This window comes from Amia ocellicauda, chromosome 3 (genome assembly GCF_036373705.1).
Source record: "Amia ocellicauda isolate fAmiCal2 chromosome 3, fAmiCal2.hap1, whole genome shotgun sequence".
Taxonomy (NCBI): domain Eukaryota; kingdom Metazoa; phylum Chordata; class Actinopteri; order Amiiformes; family Amiidae; genus Amia; species Amia ocellicauda.
The window spans coordinates 6,567,889-6,588,118 of NC_089852.1; the positions used below are offsets into that span (position 1 = coordinate 6,567,889).

General features: G+C 38.9%; 1 protein-coding gene across 2 annotated transcripts in view; it reads left to right on the forward strand.

Moving 5' to 3' along the window:
• The window catches only part of LOC136734332 (receptor-type tyrosine-protein phosphatase gamma), a 211,089-nt gene that overhangs the window by 166,807 nt on the left and 24,052 nt on the right, over positions 1 to 20,230 (forward strand). The window contains exons 7-13 of one of the 2 annotated variants that reach the window (XM_066697926.1): positions 31 to 188; positions 4,447 to 4,639; positions 9,672 to 9,856; positions 12,065 to 12,173; positions 13,341 to 13,390; positions 13,616 to 14,405; positions 18,753 to 18,891. In XM_066697926.1, coding sequence (XP_066554023.1) covers positions 31 to 188; positions 4,447 to 4,639; positions 9,672 to 9,856; positions 12,065 to 12,173; positions 13,341 to 13,390; positions 13,616 to 14,405; positions 18,753 to 18,891 — 1,624 coding nt within the window. The remainder of the gene's footprint in view (positions 1 to 30; positions 189 to 4,446; positions 4,640 to 9,671; positions 9,857 to 12,064; positions 12,174 to 13,340; positions 13,391 to 13,615; positions 14,406 to 18,752; positions 18,892 to 20,230) is intronic. The other variant, XM_066697927.1, reaches the window with a different exon arrangement.

The window sequence follows — 20,230 nt, forward strand, 5'->3', positions numbered from 1 at the left end:
TTGTGCGTCTCCGTTGTGCTTCTGCTTCAGAGAAGGAAACCTTTTTGGATCCTTTTGTGCTGAGAGACTTACTGCCTTCATCACTTGGGAGCTATTACCGCTACACTGGTTCGCTGACAACCCCCCCATGCAGCGAGATTGTGGAGTGGATAGTCTTCAGCAGACCAGTGTTTATCTCCTATCAACAGGTAAGTCGGACTTCCTGTCAGAGTTTTCTCCTGCACATCTTTAAGCCTAAATGCTCCTTTTCTAGGACTCCATGACATTCTCCATTCCAAGGCAAATGAATATAATTGGGTGCAGAACAAGAACAAGCTTTATACTATCAAAGAAAACTTAGTGTGTAGGACAAAAATAGTGTCAAACTGAGAGGATAACACTTAAGTTGATTATTAAGAACTCCTAAAAGCTTTACGACAAATTCCTTGGTCTTTTTTGTTTTTGTATAATTTACATTAAAATAATTGTATTGCACATGAAATGTAAGCCAACTGGACTGTTTCATATACTGAAGACCTTTTGATAAATTTGAATCTTAATAGAGTTTAATTGGTTTGTTTGCAGAGCATATTTGAGCAGCAAAATGTAAATGAGGTGTTTAGTTTATTTGTAGTGTTAGAAATAACAATGATAATGTTGATGCCGATGGCAAATTTTTCAGCACAGTGATGCAATCAAGTGTGTCGTCTACAGTTTGTATGGAAAAATTAAAGATTAACATTGCTGAGGCAGGAAGAAGAGACTCTGAAAGGTGCATGTTTCAAAGGGTACTGCCAATTCTCATTTATTCACAAGAACATCATTTGCATTTGCAACTCCTCATGTTATAGGAAGGTTTTGTCGTTCTTTTATATGCAAATTGATACTGAGAGGACACTTTGTGTTGTATTTAATGGATTTCTACATATCCTTATAGGTGGGAATGGTAGTTCTTTGTCAATACATATATAATCATGTGTCTTTTTAATTGTCTTTATTTATATCAGACACCGCTAGATTTCAATAAAAAAAAGTTTTGATATTGATTCTTCCAGGCATGTAACATAGATCTTGATTTATACATCTAAGAAAATATCTGGATGGAAATAACAATGTTTTGTAATAATTTCATAAACCACATATAAAGACCTTGCAGTCTTGTGCCATTCAGTAGGAAGTGATGTCAGGTATTGTAAAAGCCGTGAAATCAGGTGAAAGTTTCAAGATAGCGTGTCACTATTTATTAAAGTTTAATGTGTCATTTGAAAATTAGCCAAATTATAATGTAAATTACTAAAGTGAATGTTGTCAAAGTAGAGCTGATGCATACAATGCCTTGTGTTACATGGTTTAATGTACTGCTGCAGTTAAACAACCCAGCACAGTTTAACTGATTCCTCGGAGAGAGAAAAAGATTGTCTCAACCTTTCTTCTAATAAAATCTGGCCATAATTGGTCTAGTTTGTGTTCAGGAAATACTTGAGGGAAACATTCAGGAAATATAGGAATTCAGTGAGGTGAAGAAAAAGTAAAACAAATCCATTATTTTTGTATTATTTTTTGTTGGTTTCTTAACCCTTTAGTTGCTTATTTTCATGAAGGACTAGCCGCTGTGAAAGTTGACTGTGTACCCATATAAAGAACACTGTTTGGATATCAGTTAAAGTAATCTGATACCCCTTCATAAGTTCAGTAATGGCTCGAGGAGTCTCTGTTAAAAATGAAAGCATCGTACATTCTTGTACTATCAAAAATGGATATGTTGAATACAGGTTGATAGTCAAACAACATGGCCAGCAACTAAAAAAGAAATGATAGTGCAATCATTTTGAACTGCTGCTTTTGCTGCCTGACATAAGGCTAAGTCTACTACCAACTACCAAAAATAAACAAATCCACAAAAGCATAAAATAATTTTAGTGATTTAGTTCTCATATTTCCTGTAAGTGGACCTGTTTCAGTCTGTGAAGAAAAAGTGACTCATAAATTGGCACTTGTCCTGGTATTAGGGTAGAAACTTGTGCACACCGCCATGCTCACTTAGACAGCCATCTGGAAAACTAGATGAATGATGGACAATTTAAAGCAAAAAGAACTACAGTTTTCAAAATGGTATTTCAATTTTATTTGCCCTTTTCTATTGTATTTCTCAAGATGTTTGTAGGAGAGGATATTTCCCAATTTGAAATGCATTTATTACTAATTAGTTATTAATAATATAATCCATTTGAAATGTATGATTATTTGATTATTAGTAATACATACAATTGCTTGTCTTTAGAGAGGGTGAATAACATCTTGCAGAATTACTTATTTGTTGTCATTTCAGTCCTGAACTTTCTAGATGTGTGTGTGTTTTTATATAGGTGTGTGTGTGTATGTCTATGTATGCATCTATGTATGTAGACAAGCAATTGTATTTATTTATATGACTTGTATGTTAGAACAAAAACTGTCGCCTTAGTTAAAGGTGTACTAAATTACTTACTACATTTTTAATATCATACTTTGCTATTGAACTTAAAAGGGAATGTCATATTGAAGGAAAAGGCTGAACTCTCTCTTGTGTTTGTTCTGGTCTTGATCAGGCAGGAAGTAGGTCACTGAAACTGACAGACATTGCTTTGGGGTGGCTTTTAGAACGGATCAATGTTTTGCTATTCTGTAACAGCCCTCTTAAAATGGTTCCATTTGTAACAGCCGGACCCCATGCAGCCATCTTCTATCCTGCTGTATAGCGTATGGACAAAATGTGCCTGTTGCTGGGCTTTTAAACAATATGCACACTAACAAGTGGGTTATGAATGTTTAACCCCCTGTATCATAAGATGGTTAATTCACTTAAGTGGAATCCATTGGGTAAAGTAGATACAGATTAAAATCGAGAGCGCTCCAAAAAATCTGATTTACCCCATAGGGATTTGCTCTTTGTTTTCCTTTTTAACCCAATATTTTGTTTTTAAAGCGTAATCGTATGCCGTGTGAATTGTTTCGAATGTTATTAATGTTCAATTGTAGCATGCCCCATTGTAGGTATTTTTGAAATGTATCTGTCAGAAGCCTTAGTGTCTTTCTAAATGTTTGATGGCAGTGTCTGTGAAATTTACAACAGGCAGGGACCATGTTCCTCCCCTGAAGGATCAGCATTAGGAGCAGAGCTCAAGTGAACAGCTTCGGCTAGATCAGCTGCCAGTTGTCTCGTCACTAAGGACAGACACGAAACTTCTGTATGCTTAAGAGCAGGGAAATCATTACACAGCTGAAAGAAAGTCATGCCCGATGCTTTGTAAACGCATCATGACATGAGAGTAAAGGCACCCAGCAGACAATTATGCAACCTGTGAAATGGAAAGTTTTCTGGTCACAGATTTGGGCAAATTAAATTCTCAAGCACATGTCTATCTCTTTGTTGCAGTGGAGCAGTTTAATTACTGAGCTCCTCGACAATCAACAACATGTATATCCAAAAAATCAAATCAAGGTTGTGGCTGTGTAAGCCATAGAGAAGATTTTTTTTTTTTTTTCAATTTTCCAATATTTGCAGAAAGTAAAATACAAACTGTTGATGAGAAAGTGAAAAGATATTTCATAGAGTATAACCATATGATATTAACGGTGGATTCAATTAAAATGGAGGGAAACGAAGCTGTGCTGAAACTTGTATATGTATATGAGCGTGTGTCTGTGTGTGTGTGAAATGTTTAAAAAAAAAAAAAAACATTTTAACATGTATTAACTTATTATTTATTTGTTTATTTTGCTTTTAGTCTGAATCATGGTTTATTTGATAAGTCTTTTAGTAGAATATAAATGGCAAAGACCCAAATAGTTCCTAACTACTTTTTGAATATTATTTTTAAAATGGCACAGACATTTCTTCTTAATAAAACCACATTGTTTGCCACACGCTCAAACTTCCCCACTATAGTGCTACTTTGAACATCTCTTCTTTTCAAACTGCAAGCTTTTCAGTGGGCGCGTTTTAGTGTTTCGTTTTCCTCTAGGGTAACAAAACAGCTGGTGATCAGATTCTGTATGTTTTCTCTAGAAGAGAGCTCATGCTGATTAATTTTGGTTTAGTTTATTTTATTTTTTTTGTTATTTTAAATGTGTATTTGCCCTGTAAGCAAAACATTTTTTGAAATTACAGAAACATCAGGGGGAAAGCCAGGGAGAATAGGTTTAAAGGGGTGGAATATTAAATGCGTGCTACTCTAAGCGTGTTGAATTAACTCGATAACTTTGCAGCTCTCTCGCAAGTGCTGTGAACTTTCCCATTCTATCAGTGGATGAGTACGGAGGCCAGATAAGTCGCTTGGCAGTCGTCTGTGGGTAGTACGGTATCCTGAATTGGTTATCAGGCTTGGCATCAGAACTTCCTGTCATTTTACTGCGCTATCTGGATGTGCACGGCTTTATTTATGAAATCAATGTTCTTTCTCTTTCCCCTCTTGTTTTCTGCTGCAGCTGGAGGCTTTTTATTCCATATTTACCACCGAACAGCAAGACCACGTCAAATCCGTCGAGTACTTGAGGAACAATTTCCGACCGCAGCAGAGTCTAGACGACAGGGTGGTCTTCAAATCCGCCATCAAAGACGCCTGGATACAGGACCTGACAGACAGTCTTGGGAATCCACATGGAACTGAAGCTTCGAAAGGTATAATAGGATTTTCACACGTTTTACCCCGTAAAGAGGCACGATTCTAATTAAATATTGCCCACCGTTCTTCCTTGTAACTGTCAGACAGGGGGAAGGCTGTGAAGGAACACCACACAGAGGAAGAAAGATATATCAAGACTAATTCTCATCTTCTACAGTGGAGTTCCTTACTGTATTTTGGTTTGTGTTATACGGGTGGCTTGCAGATTGTTTCCAGGGGCCTCTTTAAATAAACCATTTACTTTGCAGTTCCCTGTTGTGCTGTATAGGGTGCAGACGGCACGTTTTCCTCGCATTCCAGACTTGTTCACATTTCCCATTCGTCGTGCTGAAGGAAAATAATTATCCACGCACAAGCTGTCTGGAAGCATAACATAGCCCTCCCTTGTTATGCTCTGTACTTACCTGGTTCAGCCCCATCCATTCTATCTGTCAGTGCTGTACGTGCCAGTTTATCATCACTCTTCACAGTATATTCCCAGTTGTCCCTGAAGGATGCAATGTCTGACTGCTAAGAGATAGAGGGAGAGAGAGAGAGAGAGAGAGCGAGAGAGAGAGAGGGAGAGGGAGAGAAAGGGATGAGGTAACTTTATTCAGGCCTTTGCAAGGACTTGACGATTAAAATGTAAAAATTGGAAATGAAATGTGTTAAATGCCCTTGAAAGTCTGGTAGGCACACGTTTCTGCGTCTCTGTCAGTCAGGTAAAAACACGACTTGTAAAATGGGTAGGAAAATAACAGACTAAAGACGAGCAGCGTAATGATAGGTTTACAGAGGACTGTATTGCCATATGGCATCTCAAAACAGTGGAAGGGTGTTTATCATTAGGGTAAGAACATTTATTTTTGGCATGTTATAACTACCAGGTTCCACTTTAATGGCTCTTCAGATTGCTGATGTTTTCACTTCCCTTGCTGATAAGGTAACTTTTGACTCGGCAGGAACTCTAGGGAGGAAAGAAAACAACATCACACACCATTGATTGGTGGTTATCAGCCACAGGGTGGAATGTCCTGCATTACTTTATAGGGTCTCTTATGAAAAATGTGGAAAGTTACGTAATAAAAACACAAGAATCTAAGATGTTCTCTTTGCTGGCCTAGTCTAATGTTTTTAAGATGACCAATCACACCATCGCAAGTACAGTGAGGGAAAAAAGTATTTGATCCCCTGCTGATTTTGTACGTTTGCCCACTGACAAAGAAATGATCAGTCTATAATTTTAATGGTAGGTGTATTTTAACAGTGAGAGACAGAATAACAACAAAAAAATCCAGAAAAACGCATTTCAAAAAAGTTATAAATTGATTTGCATGTTAATGAGTGAAATAAGTATTTGACCCCTTCGACTTAGTACTTGGTGGCAAAACCCTTGTTGGCAATCACAGAGGTCAGACGTTTCTTGTAGTTGGCCACCAGGTTTGCACACATCTCAGGAGGGATTTTGTCCCACTCCTCTTTGCAGATCCTCTCCAAGTCATTAAGGTTTCGAGGCTGACGTTTGGCAACTCGAATCTTCAGCTCCCTCCACAGATTTTCTATGGGATTAAGGTCTGGAGACTGGCTAGGCCACTCCAGGACCTTAATGTGCTTCTTCTTGAGCCACTCCTTTGTTGCCTTGGCTGTGTGTTTTGGGTCATTGTCATGCTGGAATACCCATCCACGACCCAATTTCAATGCCCTAGCTGAGGGAAGGAGGTTCTCACCCAAGATTTGACGGTACATGGCCCCGTCCATCGTCCCTTTGATGCGGTGCAGTTGTCCTGGCCCCTTAGCAGAAAAACACCCCCAAAGCATAATGTTTCCACCTCCATGTTTGACGGTGGGGATGGTGTTCTTGGGGTCATTCCTCCTCCTCCAAACACGGCGAGTTGAGTTGATGCCAAAGAGCTTGATTTTGGTCTCATCTGACCACAACACTTTCACCCAGTTCTCCTCTGAATCATTCAGATATTCATTGGCAAACTTCAGACGGGCCTGTACATGTGCTTTCTTGAGCAGGGGGACCTTGCGGGTGCTGCAGGATTTCAGTCCTTCACGGCGTAGTGTGTTACCAACTGTTTTCTTGGTGACTATGGTCCCAGCTGCCTTGAGATCATTAACAAGATCCTCCCGTGTAGTTCTCGGCTGATTCCTCACTGTTCTCATGATCATTGAAACTCCACGAGGTGAGATCTTGCATGGAGCCCCAGACCGAGGGAGACTGACAGTTATTTTGTGTTTCTTCCATTTGCGAATAATCGCACCAACTGTTGTCAGCTTCTCACCAAGCTGCTTGGCGATGGTCTTGTAGCCCATTCCAGCCTTGTGTAGGTCTACAATCTTGTCCCTGACATCCTTGGACAGCTCATTGGTCTTGGCCATGGTGGAGAGTTTGGAATATGATTGATTGATCGATTGCTTCTGTGGACAGGTGTCTTTTATACAGGTAACGAGCTGAGATTAGGAGAGTCCCTTTAAGAGAGTGCTCCTAATCTCAGCTCGTTACCTGTATAAAAGACACCTGGGAGCCAGAAATCTTGCTGATTGATAGGGGATCAAATACTAATTTCACTCATTAACATGCAAATCAATTTATAACTTTTTTGAAATGCGTTTTTCAGGATTTTGTTGTTGTTATTCTGTCTCTCACTGTTAAAATACACCTACCATTAAAATTATAGACTGATCATTTCTTTGTCAGTGGGCAAACGTACAAAATCAGAAGGGGATCAAATACTTTTTTCCCTCACTGTAGGTGTACTGCAATAATTTAGTAATCTTAAATTAAAAGCTCATGAGGTTTTTTGTCTTCTTCTGTGGGATGAATGTTCTTTGTTTAATTTAGGCATGAAAACGACTGTGATACTGTCTGCTATGAACACCAAGTGTCCCATGTACATTGATAAAGTGGGAGAGATATAATTGAGTTGAGAGGGTGTATCATTAATATTCATTCTAAAAATATACCAATTTAAATTAAAGCTGCACTGTGAAATTGCTTTGTGGTGTTGCCTGTGAGGATTAAAGCATAACCGATCAGTCTGGAAAAACAAAACCAATGGTTTAAAGGGTTTTAAACTCACGTAAGACCTTGTTATTATGAACAACCCCATATTGGCCATTTTCTGGTCTTTAAAATACTCCTAAGCCTATTTTCTATCTATTATAGAAGCATCTTATAGAATAGTGTCAAAAAGAGAAGCTCTTATCCAAGAACAAGCACCTTTATAGTTGGAACTCTTTTTATTTTATATTCTTTAGCTCAATCTACATGCTTTTTTGTTTATTTCTTGTTTTGCCACAGTTATTAATCTTGCTAGGTTCTGGAGACTGGGCCTTAGAGTTGACAGGGGACTTCTGCAGGTGACGCCTGCCTCATTTTTCCTCTCTTTGAGTCTTGCCTTGCTTCCTTGTATTTCAGAGTTGGCCATTAATCTCGCACTATTGTTATGGAGGGAAGGGGGGTCGGGGTCTATTCTTTTTTTTAATATACTGTTCATATTTGTGAAGACTTTTCTTGATCTTTTCATTTGGCCTTTGAGCCTGTTGTGTATTATCAAAGGATTAGGGAGTCCTCAGCTACATGTATATTTTTATGATTCCGAATTACACTCTTCTGCTTCTATTACTCAGTGCCACCATTTTTCATCCCCCTGAGCACAACCATGGGGCCCCAGAAACACAGTGTGAAAATAGCAGATTTTGCAAATTAATATACCGTATGTTTAGTTTTATATAACTTGCCATTACCCATCCATCACCCTGAAAACCTTTCAGAGCTTGCTGACGCCATTCTGAATGGAAGGGTATTATTTAGCATTTCATCATGGAAAATGCCTCCACCTGCTGCAGACATTTTTCTGGCTGCCAGGTCCTCAATGCGATGCCTATCCCTCACGTCTGCGTAACGGGTATATTTCTGGTGTTCGCCTCCCTTTGCAGATAAGGAGAAAATCCATCTGGGAATTGCTGCACACTCCAAGAATACACGCACAAGAGCGGGGATGGCAAATTAAATTGCACGGGAATTGAAGCCAAAAACTAAAAAAAATAATGTTTATAATCCTGTTAAAATAGGGAATAAATGCTCAGAATGGGGAATTGTGGCTCCTAAAACCAAGTGTGGAATACTGATGATTTTCATTATAAACATGACACTGAATGAAATATTATACCTAACCGGATCCCCACCTGCCTTCCAGCTCAAACAATATCCGGCGTATAGCGAGAGGATTGACAGGCACAAAAAGGCAATTTTGCATAACTCTGTGGAAAGTACCTGTGGCTTAAGATTTGATAGTGTCTTTTAAATCTAAACAAATGACTTATTCTTGTCCTACGTACTTCCTACTGTGGTGTGCAGGGACAAACAAAAAACGATAAAGGACGCAAAAAAAAAAAATGGGGGCGAAAAAATATTTCTGCATGATTTCCCCCTGAATTAAACAGAGTTTAGATTTCTGCAATTTATTCCGTTTACTGGCATGCTCAATGATTAAACACCTTCTGCTTTTGAGATTACTGGAAGCTCGGATAAAGCCAATGTTTAGAGAGGCATGATACAATGGAAAGCGCCTGCGAACTCATGCTTGGATGCACAGTGCCATCTAGTGGTCCCGGCTTGTACAGGTCGGGTGGTTTCATTAAATAAATCATAGCTTGGAAACTAGTTCAGCAAGAAAGCCAAATTAAAGCCCTAAAGGCTAAAATATATTAACTCGTATATTATTTTACTGATCTTTATACAGCGTTGAGAAAATAGTATGATGACTAAGTGCCTGACACCTAGCAATAAAAAGATTTTCCTCAGGCAACAAAGAGTACAATATTTAGTTTTCTTTCAAAAGGCGCAAGATCAGAGTGCTTTCCACCTCTTATGAGAGAAAAATAAATCCCATGACCTGTAATTAAAGTGAAAGGAATTTTTTTGTGTGCCTTTTCTGTATTTTGTATACATGTACACACATATACATATATACTAATTGTGTATAACAAGACGAGATATCCCTCATATTCACAATAACCTTTTTTTTTCCTGTGATTTAGTTTGCAGCAGTGCCCCTATCAATATGAAAGTCCAGCCAATAAACAGAACCGCGTTGGTGGTGAGCTGGAATAGACCCGAGACAGTCTATCACCCTCCCATCATCAACTTCATGATCTCGTACAGCTGGACCAAGAATGAAGAAGCCAATGAACAAACGTTCGTCAAAGACAGTGACCAGGACCTGGTAAGTGGCCTCTTTGACCCATCTAATATGCCACCCAGTATTAAAGGGTTAATAAAAGTTCCTGTCCATTCATACATACATTTAAAGTGTTGATTTTCAAATTTTTCAAACTGCATTTTATGTCCGTTGTGCCTTGTAGGGATTCATTGGGATTGTATATTAACTCACAGAATATTTTTGTAATAGGAATCTGTTTAAATTTCATTTTATTGGATAGAATGACTTGCAGAATCACTTTCACCACATTTCATGTCATTCAACATGTTCTTTTATTTATACTAAGACATAAATAGGTCCTGATTTCATTTCTGTAGGATGGGAAAGGGAAGTTAGAAATGAAATTAATTTATTTCTCCAGGTCTAGTAAAACCTGAAGTTAAAAGTATTGTATTCTTTCTGGGACCCCAGACATTTGTTTTCCCACCATTGGTAAAAGCATTTGAATATTAATGTAAAAAATGTGATCGTCCAACTGTTTAAAAGCCGAATTCGAATTCTAAGTACCCAAGGTTCTCTCCCTGTAAACTTATTCAAAGGAGGCCTTGGAATTGATGAAGTATGTAATTCCAGATGCAAAAGAAAAACTCAGGAGAGCTGAATGAATTTCCTTGTGACTGTCGTCTTTTCTTCATAGGCCGGGTCTCTGCAATCAGTAATAGAATCACATTTCTCTGTGTTGCAGCAGACGAGGATTCTTCTTTTTTTTCCCCCCTTCTATTTTTCTCACTTCATTTCCATTTTTATTTTCAATTTCCTCCCAAGACATTGTTATCTAGGTCACATTAGGGACTGGCATGCTTTATAAAGTCATAGTTGAATCAATCGAAAAGCACTCAAGACCAGGATGTTTTACAGTCTCCCACATGTAATAACCGGCCATTTTTTGAAAAGATCCTTAACAAAATTAAACAGAGTGGCACTTGCATAAATCAGCGATGCCGAGGCAGACAAAGAACAAATGCCATTACTTAATGTAAGATTTACTTGCGCGGTGAGGCTTCTGATGAATGGATTCTCTGGAAGTAAATTATGATAATAGCCATTCCTCATGCATTTAACATTGTATTGAATACCCATCTCCAAGGAATGCGATAATTCATGCATATGCTTTATAATGTATTGGCCATAAACATAAAAAAGTTTTACAAGGAAGTGATCTGTACCCCTAAACTGTTGAGTACTAGAAGTAAACATTTTTAAGTGCGGGGAAGTGCTGAGCATCCACAGTAGATGCCTTTATAATTTACACAGGTTTGTGTTCCAGTCGTTACAGATATAAAACGGGCTAAATAAAGTGTCATGTACCTTTCAGATCAATAATATGTTAGCATGCACTGCCTCTTGAAGAGTTCGATAGTAAATTATATGTCAGTGGCTATGAAACACTCAAGCGTGTGGCAAAAAAGTATTTAAACCTCCATTAGATCAACTGCTTTGTGTTCGGTAGGTAGCCCCAAGTTTGGATTTGACGCCAGACTGGTAATTTACTCTGTGGCAGCCGTTGCTGCTGAATCAAAACAAAACACAAAACAAAACCAGAAAAACAACATTTAATAGCTCTGCTCCGACCAATAAAAGATAACGTATGAATTAATGATAAGCTGTGAACAGTAAGTCTAATATGGGGAATTGAGTATACTGCGTCATACAGTAACCCCGTGCTCCATTCCGCTGACAGGCGGGTTGCAATTAGGAGTTTAAGTTGTAATTAGCCTTTCCAAAACAGAGAACTGGAAAAAACAAATGAAGCTGCACTTGGCAGTATTAGAAAAATATTAATTAAAGGCTGCAAATGTACCCCCCAATCCCCCCCCCCCCCCCCCTTAAAAAAGTATAAATCACATCTGCAGTGTGTAGCTTTACTAATGACCTTTTTGTTTCTTCGGGTTGTTTTTATCAGCAACACTTTGAATGTTTTATAACTGCAGGGTAGTTTGAAATCAATATATCCTTTGCTAGTGTTTTCATAACTGTTCTAGAGCATTGGTGAGCTACAACTTTAGGATAAAAGTGATGCCAGTGGCATAATAAACATCTTCCTTTCGTCTCTGTGTTCAGATATACTATATAAAGTAAGAGGAAGGTAGTTCACTTCATTGTTTTGGCAGCTTATAAATCAGAATGTGGGTTCTTAGCTGGGGTTGTTTTAAACCGAGATGGATTGCAAGTAATGAGGCTGCAAATATTTAACATTATTTTCACTTACAGGAGGCTGTCATCAACCATGTGTCGCCAGATATTTTGTACTTGTTCAGAGTCCAAGCAGTGTGTCAGAACGACATGAGAAGTGACTTCAGTCAGACAATGCTTTTTCGGGGTGAGCTTATAAATAAATCAGTATATTTTTTTACTTAGCTGCAGCTCTGTGAATTTGTGTGGTTTAATATATAATATAATCTGTGTGAATGCAATTACCTTTGTTTGTTTTGTGTTCTCTTAGTGAGAAAATATTGTCTATTGCCTGCTGTAAAATAGTATTGTATTCCTTTGATACTTTTTGCACTTTCAAGCTTTTGAAAGTCGTATGCTAGGTATATAAATTGCTGCACATTAGACAATGTTACTCGAGTTTCAAATACTATATATTAGAAATCAGGATTGTAAGAAGTAAAATGTATTGTTTCATCTTTGGTTTTAATTGACTGCAAAAGTCCAGGAGGCTCCACATAAGACATTTAACAACCGAGATTCATTCTGGCTTTATGTAACATTTTACCTAAAGATTTACAATCTGTTCTTTTGTAAGGTAGGCATTTACCAGCCTTATATTATTGACATCAGTGCTGAGGGAAATGACTTATTTTCCTTTAAGGCACTTTTTTCCCTCCCAAATTGAAATGTGAAAAAAGATATTGACGTCTCTGCACTAAAGCCTGTTTCAGGGCATCTTCTCCCAAGCAAAACAATTCTCAGTTGAGTGAGTTTAACTCTTAGGTGCTTGACTGGGTGCATGTGCAGTTATCAGATCCACACAAATCCAGTCAAAAGCAATGTATGATCCTCCCTCTAATACTGTCGTTTTATGTGCTAGTGAAATTCTGGCCCCCTGTGATTTGTAAATTTACCAAGCAATAAAATCTTAAAGTCGGTAAAGGCTCAATTATAAAGTGGTGTGTTTGTAGTCAGATTTTCCTATTTAATCTGTACAATTTAAACGATATTTCCTGATGCATATAAATGTAATCATCTCTGCAAGGTCTGTTTTACTTTAATGTGATTGGAAAATGACAGAATATTTTTGAAGCGAAGTTGAGTTCCATAAGTCAAAGTGTCTGAAGGAGTGCTCAAGATATTCATGTGTTAAGTCTTTACCACGACTGTGCAGTGTTACTGTACATGTTTTCAATGTTACATTTATGAATCCACCTAGTCATTGTGCCTTTATATTTAATTTTTGTAACGTCTAACTGGAAAACCATTATAATTGTAAGTTGTTAATTGTTTTTTTGTTGGTAACTGATTGTATCGTGTCTTCTTGTTTCAGCAAACACCACGAGAATATTTGAAGGCACAAGAATAGTGAAGACTGGAATGGTAAACTTATGTTTCCTGCTGTGAACATTACAAAAAAAAACAACTTGGCAATAACCAGCAGATGGCGATGTTACAACTCTAACATAGATGGCAGACCACAACCACTGATACAGTATTGTGGTTTTGTAGTTGTAGTTATGACAAGTGTCTTTGTCATAATAATAATAATGGAAAATAAATCAAATCTTCATGGCATTTATCGTTTCATTTTTCTCTTTTCTGAAGCCAACAGCCTCTCCTGCTTCTTCAGCCGACATGGCGCCCATCAGCTCTGGATCTTCGACGTGGACATCGTCCGGCCTCCCTTTCTCGTTTGTGTCCATGGCCACTGGAATCGGACCCTCTTCCAGTGGGAGCCAGGCCACGGTGGCATCCGTGGTGACGAGCACTTTCCTCGCTGGCCTGGGCTTCAGCGGGGGTGTGATTTCTTCCTTTCCCAGCTCTGTCTGGCCTACCCGCCCTCCCCCTGCGTCGGCTGCTACGAAACAGTCTGTGAAGCCCGTCGTGCCCACTACCGAGGTGGCGTCCTCCCAGGGCTCGGACGGTGACACCGTGACCAAAGACAACGAGGGGGCGGAAGAGGGCGAGAAAGGCGGCAAAGGGGAGGGCGAGGACGGCGAGCGGGAAGGAGAGGAGGAGGAAGAGGGAGAAGAGGGAAGCGAGGTCAAGGAGAAGAAAGTGGCACCGGACGATACGGAAACTCAGGAGAACAAGACGGAAGCGAAGGTGCCCACCGTGGCATCTCCGGCCTCAACGGCAAAAGAGAAAGCAGGGGAGGAGACGGGCGCCGAAACTGGGGAGACGAAACCAAATGCCAAGCCAACGGGAAGAGTTGAAGACCAGCTCGATGAAGGTAAACATGGCCCCCTGGAAGTGGATACAGTACCTCCTACACAGGAGTCATCTAATGATACGTCTGAAAGAGAGTTACCGGGTGAGGATTCGGATTTTCCCACACTGACCACCAAACCAAACAGCAAAGAGAAGAATGATTGGCCTTTCTCAATTCATACAGGTGAATAATCATTGTCCTTTGTGCGAATGATCAGTTAAAAAAAAAAAAAAAAAACGTGTTTCTGCTACTGTTGCTGTAGAGGCCGGTAATATGCCAAAGAAATGCATTTCAGGGAACTACATTGATATTCAGGATAAGAATGAAACATTGAGACCCCAGGTATGGGCAGCAGTTCTTCCATCAACCAACAGGGAACAGTAAATCATATAGGAAGCTTCAAAAGTTGTGTGCAAAATGTATTTGAATGGTTGGTGATTCCTAAAGTTGTAGTATTTAGTTAATCATTTTGTTCAATGGAATATATACTAGTGTAACACTTAATTGACTTCTAATTAACTAATGCTGGATTAAATATGCCTTTATTTTTTGGCATTTTGAGTCATCTTGTTTTGAAGTTGTTTGATGTGGTGTTGTCTTGAGGGGTTTGACGCTTTTTAAATTCAAAGCATGATATGGGTTTTTCACTTTCTTCGAAGGGGTCGTTAGATTTTCTTCTGATGCCGTGATGATCGGATGAACCCTTTTTGGAAATCTGATGTTTGATATACTTTTACTCCCAGAAATCAAATGAGCAGATATCACTTCCTTGGGAGAGCATTCTCCTTGGAAACCACTTTGGATGTGCTCCCATTTCGGTTTCCAGCGTCAGAATCGGTGAATAACATTCAGTTGTATGTAGTCCTCTGAAATCCACCTGTTTTGAATACCTCGGAGCACACGAAAAGCACATCAAGACCGAGACTGAAATATTGATCGTCTATCATCACTTTACTCGGTGATAATTACCATTCCGCTTTCTGGGCCCCCAGACACTTCCATGGGTAGGCTGGAGTCAGAGTGAGTTATTATATACTCTTTTAGTATCAATGGAGTGTAAACCGGATTTCCAAATATGGGAAGACCTATTTCGCTTTCCAAGGGGTTGTGTATTTTAAATGTAACCGCATTAACGAAGAGTTGGGAGTAGAAAAGAAAGGATACAAAAATGGCCTCCCCTCCTGTACAATATAATTAAAAGTTTAGTAGACGTCAGGTCAGAACACACAACCCCAGTGGGGACGCAATGGGACACCGGGACATTTTCCAGACGATATTCCTGGCGGGCATAAAGGGTACCACAAAATCCTATTTTTTGTTTGACCACATTGTTGTCAATCTGGACACCCATCTGCTCATCAGTGTTCCCACAGAGCACTTCCACTGACACGGCCTCATGCGATCACACCCTTCCAGACCTGAGATGTCAGCACATTGGCCCCACTGTATTAAAAGCTTATGGTCCTGGGTGGCAAGACGCAATTTCCTGGATGCTTTTAACAGCCCGCATTTGTAGCCTTCAAATCCACATCGTCCCTTTGTGTTTTATAGGATGTTTGTTTAAATGGTAGGCTTGGAAAACATCTCAAGGCTACAAATAAAGATGAAATCTGTGCTGAGGACTGCAGACCACATACTGATACCTCTTTAGCAAAAGTTGGACAGGATTGTGTCATAAAGATAATATTAGAAAAGAGCAAATGATCCATAAAAAGATGGCATGTGTGTGGAGAGTGGAAAAGGCTTTCTCTGTGACAGCTGTGTGGTCTGGCTTTCCTGGCAGGTTTGAGAGAGCATTTGGTTTTTCTTGGCTCCACAACATGATACTAAACACTACAGCAGTCGATATGTTTTAACCCTTTGTAATTAGCAACACTGATATGTCCATTTAGAGAAACTAGCAAAAAAAATCGAAATACACGATCTTGTTTTCTAAATAGTACTGTATAGTCTATACTGTATGTGTAATTTTAGTCTGTGGTCACAAGCGACAAGTGCAATTCTGAGAGTACTTCTCTAATTAAGTAGCTCAGACTTCACATAAATTCCATGTAAGTTATTTATGTTAAAGTGGATTAATGTATAGTGATCTAAATAAATCTGTCTGAGTGGCTCTTAGCACATGCTGCTGGGCCTAGATTGTTTCCGAGCTTTAATTTGGACAGGTCCCAGATAATGTTATTTGTGAAAATGATTTAAATAGTTAGCAATTTAGTTCAGTGTTATTGGTACAATACTGTTGGTTCCAATAGTGATAACTTATTTTATTTGTGAAGAATGTAAACGATTTATGATAGATTAACTTTGTTTATTAAAAATGAAGGCATTTGAATTATCAGGCATATACCTAGATCAGACTTTTTGACTTTTTGTTTGCTGTTGGCACCTTGTTCTGTCTCATAGAATCTTGGGCATCATTTACTGGGGTTTTAATTAGAAAAGTTAAGTTTGTCATACGTCAACGTACATGTACACAATTCTGTATTTGACGCCGAGCGTCCTGCACCACACATAGTCATAATAAGTCCCCAAGCCAAAAAGAGCAGGTCTCCCGACGTGGGGGGGTTATTCTGTGGGCTACATCACAGTAATGAGATCATGTATGCCATGAGCCCCATTACTTAGGAATGGTATATATTTATTTCTGCATAAATATTACATAGTTATTCATGATGCCATATGTATATGCATGTATTACTTTAAATAGAGAGTGCAGTGTAATTATAGAATGACGTCAAAAGCTTCAACAGTAAGACTTATCTTGTCACTTATGTCTTTCAGCTTTACAACATAAAAACAGTTGTTATGCTAATGTAAGGACGTCATAAATAATTGAGCAATTACATAAGTACTGAAAAATAATTTCCTTAGCTGCAATTTCAGTTATTTATGTTTAATCTACATTTAGAAATGGCCTTCAATTTGCCTGTACAATTATAATTTGAATTCTACACACACTGTCAGTCAGTCAGAGGTAATGTAATGATGTAAATGTAAGGCACGCACCCTGTTTTCAGGTCTAATACATCAAGCCGGGAATCTTATCAAATACATCAACATGAAATTAGGGATGGAAGTCTCCTCCTTGCTACTCAGACTTTTTAGTATTTAAATAGATCAAAACCATTGAAAGAAAATATGTGTATTTTACTAGTATGCCCCCTTTTCATACAATGTACTTAACTGCTGGAAAAAGAAACACTCTCCACATAATTATTTTTCATTCTCGTGAATCATTTCACAATTGAGCTGAATTGAGCTTTTACACCTTGTCATGCCTTGATTACACGTTACAGCAGGGTCCCAGTGTACGCCTCGCGTGTTCCCGGCTGTGTTCTGTACTCTGCACACACTCAGCCCTCCTGCTACTCCCTGATTAGCACCTAAGCGAGGCCTGTCTGTTAAAGGCCATTACCTTCATCAGCAGAGCGCTGGCCTACTTTTAGACCGCGGAGAAACAAGCAGAGCTGCAGCTGCATGTAATCTTTGCTCCATTTTTAGCTCTCTGGCAAAAAGAAGTCGCCACTGACTGGCTTGTGTGTGTCCTCATGGTTTAGATCACATTTAAGTTGCGCAGGCTCTGAGACCGAGGCATAGTGCTCCCCGGTATGGATCCACATGTTGTGTGGCATATCGAGACTTCAGTTATCGGCACACTGGCTGCATGCTGGGAAAAGCCAATTATGCAGATCGCCAGGACGGCATTGTTTACACTTCTGTAATGAATGGTAACAGTGTTAAAGAATGGGCATCTTGAACTGCACTGGGAAAGCGGATGCGGGTAGGTGTTGCTGTAAACATTCTTGTCTTTAACTGGTGGTGATATACTGCAGTTTTACTACAGCTGCATGTTTCTTTGTGTTAATCTATTTATATGATTATTAAGCATTAGGGGCAGTCATGCTGTTTAACAATTACTGAGATATTGTCGAGGGCCAGATATTGTCTTAGTGCTGTTAAGATGCTTTAGAAAGTAGTCCAGATAGTAATAAACCAACTGTATGTATTATGTGTTTTTTAATTATTATTTGTGTACTGTATCGTATAATTATACATGGAGGACTATTTATTTGTTGTCATGTGGCTGCACTAACAGACAGCAACACTAAGGAGTGTCTACAGCCCCCCAAGGGGGAGCTTAATTAGGATAGCCTTTTTTCACAAAAAGACTAACTAGAGAACTGCATAAATTAATTCAGCAGTTGTCGTTTAATTGCCTGTCTCCAAGAACCTTAGATTTGTCCAAGTATGCTTCCATTCTTCCAAATTGTGTCCTAGTTAATGCAAAAATACAATTAGTCCCCTAGTTATTGTCTTTGTTATTTGTGTATAAGTGTTTGTTTTAGTTTTTTAACGCATTCCTTAGCGTCTTCATTCTTCAAAACCGAAGTGTCTTCTGAGTTTTAGGATGGATACTTAGAATGTCCATCTGTTTTTTCTCATTTATGTTTAATACATCATCCTCAGTTTGACCAGAATTAACTAAGAACGAACTACAAGAATTAACAAGTCTTTTGCTTTACCTTACAGAAAGAAATAGTATTTCCAACATGACAAGAAACCCATTATATGCTTCCAACAAGATGGAGTGGATCATCCCTTTGGTGGTCGTGTCGGCATTGACCTTCGTGTGTCTTATCCTCTTGGTGGCTGTGCTGGTGTACTGGAGGTAAGTCTGTCTGTAATCATGGGTAAAATAATGATTTCCCCGAAGTTTTGTCTGTGTGTAAGATATTAAAGTGAGTGTTGCAGCCTTTGGGCTTATTTTGATTGAAATTGGGGGTGAAGTATATTCCGAACATAACATTTCTCTATAAAAAAAGAAAAAGGAAGCATTTGTATTTCATATTTGTATATCTGATGGTAAAACATAAGCTATTGGGAGCAGAAAAACAATATTAAAAATGCATGTTCATTTAAGGTATTTTGTCCTCATACTGATGTATTCTACCTCCAACTTGTAATGTAGCAGTGTAATTTGTTACAAGAATACTAGCTTACACTATTTATATGCATTTTCCTCACGCATTCCCTGTAAGGGAAAAATAGAGGTGCACGTCAGTTTTCTTGACAAGTTATCAAGTTACATAGAAGTTGAGGAAGCATAGTCAGTCCATTTGTGTGTTATATTTATAATGTGTATTATATGTTTGGATGCTGTGGCTTGAAACATGCTGCTGAGGTTATTATTTTGACATATTACTTACTTGAGGCAGTTTTCCTCACAAGCCTCATATTCACAAGGGAAAGGTTGTTTTTATTATTCAGTTTTCTTGAATATTTTCATGCAGTTCGTATTATGTAGTCCTGATTTTTTTTTTTCCACCAAAGAAAAAAATCATCCAGGTTAAAACGTAATAGTGCACTCCTCAAACTAAGACAGTATTGCTAACTGTTGTCATACGTGTGCAGTACATTGACTTTACTGGTCATGAAAAGCATGACACTGTTGTGGAGACACAATATAAAGACTGAAGGAATACATCTTTTACACACACTACACTGTAGTGTCCCTGCTTTTTTTCTCTTGTGTGTGGGGGGTTTAATCTGTGTGGAGGGCATCCTATACTTAATATTTAACTGGACAAAATCTGATACTAGTTAAAAATCAGGCTTGCAGGCCATTTGTAACGTCAGAATCCTTAGCTGCATCATTCCCTTTAATGCCAAGTCATGTTTATGCTCCTCCAGCTTTTAATAACCAGTTGCTGTGTTTTCCTTGCTTCACCTCTTGACATACGGCCGTGCAGCTGGATAATGGGCACTTTTCCATGGTCACTAAAGCTGCGGTTCCTTTGCAACTTTTACTCATTTGAGTGTTTCCAAAAAGGCTTCGCGGGGGCCTATCGAAATTCACGAGTCGTCCGTTGCCATGGCAGCCGAACCCCCCGCTGTCGGCAGTGCTCTGAGATGTCCTGTTGGGCTTTTGAGCACAGTGGCCTCTACTCATTAAGACAAAAAATTAGACATGAGTTGACTGAGTGAGGGTTTTGCAAAACATGGTGCAC